At 43.5% G+C, this 7,230-nt stretch overlaps 1 protein-coding gene across 1 annotated transcript in view; it reads left to right on the top strand.

Annotated features, from left to right (window-relative positions):
* The first annotated feature begins 951 nt into the window (after positions 1–951).
* Positions 952–7,230, top strand: part of Ano6 (anoctamin 6) — a 121,389-nt gene continuing 115,110 nt past the window's right edge. Inside the window, exon 1 of the mRNA XM_013018717.1 lies at positions 952–1,132. Coding sequence (XP_012874171.1) covers positions 952–1,132 — 181 coding nt within the window. The remainder of the gene's footprint in view (positions 1,133–7,230) is intronic.

Genomic DNA, 7,230 nt, shown 5'->3' with positions numbered 1-7,230 from the left:
TTGTGAACATACTGTACAATTACATGGGCAGGATAATGCGTACATTTCTTATCAAGCATTGTAGCCTCCTCCTTTGTTTACCCTTCACATCCCTTCCCAGCCTCCCCCCCACCCCCCCGCCTTCTTTCTAGCTTGACATAGGATGAAGGAGAGAAAAACTTAGAAGCTCCTTCCTTCTTTCCTTTCTTAGCTTTCATTGGATATAATAGGAAATTAAAAAGCCAGGAGCTTGTGGTGACTCATGTCTATAATCCTAAACTACTCTGGAGGCTGAGATCTTAGGATCATGGTTCAAAACCAGCCTGGACAGAAAACTCCATGAGACTCTTTATCTCCACTGAAAGTGGAGGTGTGGTTCAAGTGGTAAAATGTTAACCTTGAGTGAAAAAAATCTAAGGAAATGAGGTGCTGAGTTCAAGCCCCAGTACCAATGTGCGGGTGTGCACACGCACACACACACACACACACATGCACACGCACACATTAACGTACTAACAGGATTTGGAGCAGTAGTTACCAACCTTGGGTGCAACTAGGAATTAGTCTGGGGACTAAATTTAAAATTACCAATGTCTGAACCCTCTCTCCTCGAGATTCCAGCACAGTTCTCTAAATTGCCATCTGGCTTAGGCTTTCCAAAATCTCCGCAGAGGACATTATTGCGCACCCAGGTTTAAGATGGCAAGAACTTGAGAGTCTCATGCAATCCTACCTGCAGAGAGGCAGTGACAGGAGAAAAACGGATAGCCCATTGGTTCAAACTGTATTTCTAGAGGAGGGAGGGAGTAAGGGGGGGGAGAGAGAGCCATGACTTTATAATAATAATTATTAATTTTTTTTGGTACCAAGCTTCTGGGCAATTCTGTCACACACCAAGAGTTTGGCAACTGATCTAAACCATTCCAGGCCCAAGGTAACGAAAAATGAGACCTGGGAAGGTCAGTTGATGTGATGGTATTGCAGAAGCAGGTCTGGGACTCAGATTCAGCCCCTCCTGCTGGTGTTCTGCAGCCCGGCACCAGCCCTTGTGCTTGTCTTTTATATTTATTGATGCCTCCTCATCCTTCAGGTGATGTTCCTGCCTCCAGGAGGCCTTTTCTGATTACTCATTCTCTCCTCCCATCCAGTCTAGGTAAGATTTGCGTTTGCGTTTGAACAGTACCACTAACTAATGTACCTTGTCCCTCACACTGTTAGTTCAAGGATAGGTTCATGGATGTTGTTTGTGTATGTGTGTGGGATCTGAGGTTTGAACTCAGGACCTGGGAGCTATCCTTGAGCTTTTTTGTGCTTAAGCCAGAAGTAGAGTTGTGGCTCCTTTTGATTTGATTTGATTTGGGTAGTGGTTAATTGGAGATGAGTCTCATGGTCTTTCCTGCCTGGGCTGGCTTCAAACTGCAATCCTCAGGTCTCAGCCTTGAATTTAGGGCCTGGACTGTCCCTGAGCTCTTTTTGCTCAAGGGTAGCACTCTACCATTTTGAGCCACTACTCCGCTTCCGGTTTTCTGGTGGTTGATTGGAGATAACAGTTTCATGGATTGTCCTGCTGGTCCTGACTTTGAACTGATCCTCTGATCTCAGCCTCCTGAGTAGTTAGGATTACAGGTGTGAACCACTGTTCCATCTTTTTTTGTGTGTGTCCTGTTATACAAAAATATATAAGGGTCCTAGATAATGTCAGTTGTGTTGAAGTTTCCTAAGTTTTAACTGATCAGTGAGGCCTTGCAGTTGGTAAAAATGGTCCATGTGTGAATGCCAGCTCCTGCCCGTGCTGGAAGAACCCAGTTCACTTCTGCATAAGGAATGAACATTCCTCCCTCATGCTGAATCCTTGGGTTTTCTGCTTATCTCATCCTTACTGGGGCTGGGCCTTCCTGAAATTCGTTGCCCTGGCTTGGTGATGCTATTCCGTCTTGATAGATTCGACTCCCAACTCATTTTCTACATCCAGTATTGAAAATTGGGTGCTTGAGGTTTAGAGCTTGATTTCTTTCCTGTCTCAACTTGTTCCTAAGCTGATTCTGGTCAGGCTGATTCTGTCCCAGGCTTAAGATACCATCTGTAGGCTGATGATGTCTGTCTGTCTGTCTAGGCTTCTTGCTCTGCCTGCTCTGCCTTTCCACTTGGTTGTCTGGTTCCGCCCTTCTCCCCTCTCTCCCTTCTCTTACTTCTCTCTTTTTTTGTGCTGGTTACTCTTTCTTGTACTGGTCCTGGGGCTTGAACTCAGAACTTAGGCATTGTCTCTGAGCTTTTATGTTGTTTTTGGTGTTGGTTGTGGGGCCTGAACTCTGGGCCTGGGCGCTGTCCCTCAGCTCTTTAGCTCAAGGCTAGCGTCCTACCACTTGAGCCACAGCTCCACTTCTGGCTTTCTCCTGCTTATGTGGTACTGAGGAATCGAACCCAGGGCCTCATGCATGCGAGACAAGCACTCTATCACTGAGCCACCTTCCCAGCTCTGAGCTTTTTTTCTTTTGCTCAAGGCTAGCACTCTACCACGTCAGCCACAGCTCCACTGCCAGCTTTCTTGCTGGTTGATTGGATGGCTTTGAACCATAACCTTCAGATCTCAGCCTCCTGAGTAGCTAGGATTACAGGTGTGACCACTACCTCCTTTGTAAAGGGTAAGAAATAGGAAGTTTTTATTGGTATCAGATTTGTACATAATTACCTTATGTTATCATAATTAGAAAATTAAGTGATGCTATATGACTTTGTTATGAAAAACTGGAGTATCTTTTCAGTTCCCCAGAGATGAGTATTCTCAACTTGGGGGTGTTTCTTTTAGTAATTTTCTGCCAACATGCTTAAATTGTCATTTATCTGTTCTGTTTTGTTTCCATTTTAGAGGGTGCTTAGCTTGCTTTCCTCTGCCTTTGCCCAGGGGCCCTTCCTCACATAATCCACTCTCCCTCCCCTTCCCCATTATCATTATATTGTAATTGTGTTGTGATTTTGCTAAGATCAATATTCAATGTTTATTGTAACTGTGTAATGCTCTCCGCAGATGAGCCACAGCATATAGAGTTTGATTACTTTTCCTCTCAAGACTATACAGTGGATCAGTGGATACTGATTTTTATTTCTTCATTTCTGATGTGGTTAGGAATCATTCAGCCTCAAACTCCTGGATGTGAAATCTCCTTATCCTATAATCCACCACACAGGAAGCTGTCCTGGCCATCCTTGCTGAGGGTGAAGGCCTTTTAGAGCTTTTCCCAATTTCCACATTCTGGACACCCCATAGAATTGGGGAACAGATCCCTTTTATCACCATCTCAAAGATTCCTTTGGCTTGGCACTTGTGTTACAGGCCTACATTTATGTCTTAACTGCTTTGCGACTTCATTTTGGTATAACATCTTTTTCCATGCTTTCACATGGACAAAGGGTATGAGTGAGAGAGGCTGTGGTGGTTCTTATTGATTTGGTGTTCGTTACTACTCCTGGGCCCAAGTAAGGAGTCAGTGTCCTTCAATGAGAGCAGCCTTTAACTACCTGTTAGATTTTTCTAGGGAAGAAATCCTATCTCAGAATTCTCGGTCCAAGGGTTCTTTTGTTAAATTCCTTAAGTCAGATTCTGATTTAGTATCTTTTGTATGAAAACTTTCTCTGGGTTTTTGTAGACCTTTATCTTTGAATCCAGTGTTTGTGTTATCTGTTTTGTGTATGTCTGTGTATGTGTACATACATGCATGTCTGTCCTGTTTATGTGTATATGCACATGCACACACACATGCACGCCATTTCTGGGGCATAAACTCAGGGCTTGCATATTGTCCTTGAGCTGTTTCTTTTTTTTTTTTCCTCAAGACTAGCTCTCTACCACTTCCAGATTTTTGGTGACTAATTGGAGGTAAGAGTCTCAGACTTTCTTGCTCAGGCTAGCTGAGCTCTGAGAATAGTGGATCTCAGCCTCCTGAGTAGCTTGGAGTACAGGTGTGAGCCACCAGCATTCGGCTATGTTGTCTGTCTTATAAGTAAAGAATCTGCAAGTTTTACAAGGCCTGGTACTTAGGAGCCCAAGGAACATGGTGGAATCCTAGTAGACACTCCCAGTCTCTGGTGTGGGAGCTGAAGATGAGGGACTGGGGAAACGCTCCTCAGAGTGGCTGAACTGGAAGAACCTGTGTAGCCAGCTCCTCAGCATGTGCACCTAATGACAGCCTCTGGGCTTTCCCAGGTCAGGATGAAGATTGCTCCAGCTTAGCCAGTTTCCACTTGCCTGTAGCGTTCTCAGTCTTCCAACCCGGGGACACTGTGTGCTTTCTTACTCTATTTGTCTTTCTTGGTTTACATTTTAGTAGAAGCAGAGATCAGTGCATGCATTTAGTGCTCCATATTTAAATAAAATATACTATGAGTTTTTGTTGTTGTTGTTTTGCTGGTTCTGAGGCTTAAACTCAAGGCCTGGGCACTATCCCTGAGCTGAGGATCAGGGCCTGGGCTCTCTCCCAAGTGCTGTACCACTTGATTCACAGCGCTGTTTCCAGCTTTTTGTGGTAGTCTCGCAGACTTTCCTGCCTGCACTGGCTTTGAACCATGATTCTCAGATCTCGCCCTCCTCAGTAGCAAGGATTATAGGCGTGAGTCACCAGTGCCCAGTTATTATGAGTTCTTTTTTTTTTATTATTATGAGTTCTTAATGACTATTTATATTGCATTTGAACACATATATGATGAAACAGATTTCTTTGATTCTTTTGTACTGCAGAGTGAGGGTGGGGAATGGTAGAAATTCTCTAGCCCAGGAGTTAGGAGGTCTGGAATTGTCAGAACTGACTATACATTCCTAGTTTGTCTATACAGATTCTTGAAATTTCAGCTTTCTCTCATCCTCATGAGATTCAAGTACTTCAGGGGCTGATTTCAAGGTCTGTCTTTACCCACAGGTTAATTTTATTTAGAAGAAGTCAGAGTATAATTATGTGTAATTGAACAGCAGAATAGTGAACAGAATTGGAGCAACTAGTCAGAGAAATGAGAAATTGATTGGCTGCTTCCAGCTGTAATCCCAGCAGCTCAGGAGGCCAAGATCTGAGGAGCAGAGTACCAGCTAGCCCTAGGGAAGAAAAGTCTGTTGAATCAGCAAAAGAGCTAGAGGTGGAGGTGTGGCTCAAGTGGGAGAGTGCCAAATTTGAGCTTGAAAAAGCCAGTACCATCACCGAAATATTAATTGTAATAATAAAGTAAAAATTTGAAATTGAAGTCTCCCTTTGTATTTCTTCTCCTCCTCCCTCTTCTTCCTCCTCTTCCTCTACCTTCACCTCCCTCTTCTTCCTTCTTCCTCCTTCCTTCCTTCTTGACAGTCCTGGAGTGTGAACTCAGGGCACGTATGATGTCCTTGAGCTATTTTTTTAAATTTTATTTTGCTCAAGGCTGGTGCTCTACTACTTGATCCATAACATCACTTCTGGTACACATGTGTGTGTGTGTGTGTATGTGTGTTAAGAGTCTCACAGACTTTCTTGCCTGGGCAAGAGCTTCAGATCTCACTTTCTTGAGTAGTTAGGATTACAGGCATGAGCCACTAGCACACAGCTGCTTTTTCTCATTTTTCAGTCCTTGCAATATGTGTAAAGTAAAATTTCCCACATATTGAAACCCATACTTCGTGAACTAGAAATGGTTAAAAGGTTAAAAATGCTGACTCTTCTCCTCTTCCCTACCTCTCCCCTTTTGGGACTTCCCCCCCACCCCCCATGACAGCTCATCTCCAAATATACTTGGCTATCTAAGACAGTTAGTTGTGAACAGAAGAATAGAAAAGATAATCACAAGGAATGTCTATCCCCCCCCCCCTTTGCTCTGTGCCTGTTCTTCCCACAGGAAGCTTGCCTTCTGTCAGAGCCCGTGTGGGGAGATAGGAGGCCCAGCTGGATTTTTCTCTTCCAAATTGGCTTTTCTCAGTCATGAGGGCAAGATAGTGACCATTGCCTGTCACTGTGGTTTTGATTGGGGGATTTGATCATGCTGCCTGTGGTCAGTACAGGGACTTGAGAGGTTAAAAAGGGGCTGCAAGTCATTTACCTTGGCTTGGGGCTTATAGACCAAGGAGGGGTTTGCTAGGGCTGTGCTTTGCTAGTTCATTTGGGTAGCTCATCCGAGTTGAATTGCTAAGGACAGCATCTGGTGACTTGAGACCGAATCTCCAGGTGGTTTGTTTCATGTTTAATTCTGTCACTGCCTTTTGGGGACCATGTGAAGGAAAACAAAGCAGAAAAGAATGTTACATTCTTTCTGTGAATTTTATTTTTGTGTGCTGGTTCCTGGGGCTTGAACTCGGTGCCTTATGCTCTCGCTTGGCTTTTTCCCTCCAGGTTAGCACTCTTCAATGTGAGCCACATCTCCACTTCCAGTGTTCTGATGTGTAATTGGAGAGAAGAGTCTCATGGGTTTTCCTGCTCCTGCTGGCTTTCAAAGTGTGATCCTCAGATCTCAGCTCCTTGAATAGCTAGGATTACAGGCATGAGCTCCTGGCTCAGCTTAGATTCTTTTTATTTTTCCTTATTGTAAAGGTGATGTACAGAGAGGTTGCAGTTACATAAGTGAGGTAAAGAATACATCTTAAAAATTTTTTTTTATTGTAAAGATGCTGTACAGAGGGGTTCAGTTACATGAGTAAGGCAATGAGTACATTTCTTGTCGAGCATTATAACCCCCTCCCCCGCCCCCTTTGCAAAGTTGTAAAGTTCATTTCCAATATACTGTATTGTGGGTATCATTGTTGCAATGGGTCATTCTGTGTCCTTGTTTCAGTATTTTGTTATTCCCCTTCCCCTCCCCAAATTAGATAAACGTATGTACAAGCGGCAGGACACCAAAATCAAGTACAGTGACAACAGGGGATCTACAATAGGGGGAAGAACATACAAAGGAAACAAAACCACATGGTACATTAAAAACAACAACAAAGAATGACTTCTTGTGTCCATATCTTGGGGTTCATTTCACTTAGCATCATCTTAGATAGTCATATGTATATAGCTTTTCATCTTCTGCTCATCTGATAAAATTATCCTAGACGTATACTAGTTATTGCAAATGAGGGAAACCATGGGACCTATATTTCTTTGGGTCTGGCTTACTTCACTAAATATGATTTTTTTTCTAAGTCTTTCCATTTCCTAATAAATGGGGCAATGTCATTCTTTCTGATGGAGGCATAGAATTCCATTGTGTATATATACCACATTTTCTTGATCCATTCATCTACTGAGGGGCAGCTGGGTT

The sequence above is a fragment of the Dipodomys ordii genome, unplaced genomic scaffold, assembly GCF_000151885.1.
Source record: "Dipodomys ordii isolate 6190 unplaced genomic scaffold, Dord_2.0 Scaffold42, whole genome shotgun sequence".
Taxonomy (NCBI): Eukaryota; Metazoa; Chordata; class Mammalia; order Rodentia; family Heteromyidae; genus Dipodomys; species Dipodomys ordii.
The sequence above is the reverse complement of the archived record's forward strand: the minus strand, read 5'-3'. Positions and strand labels throughout refer to the sequence as shown.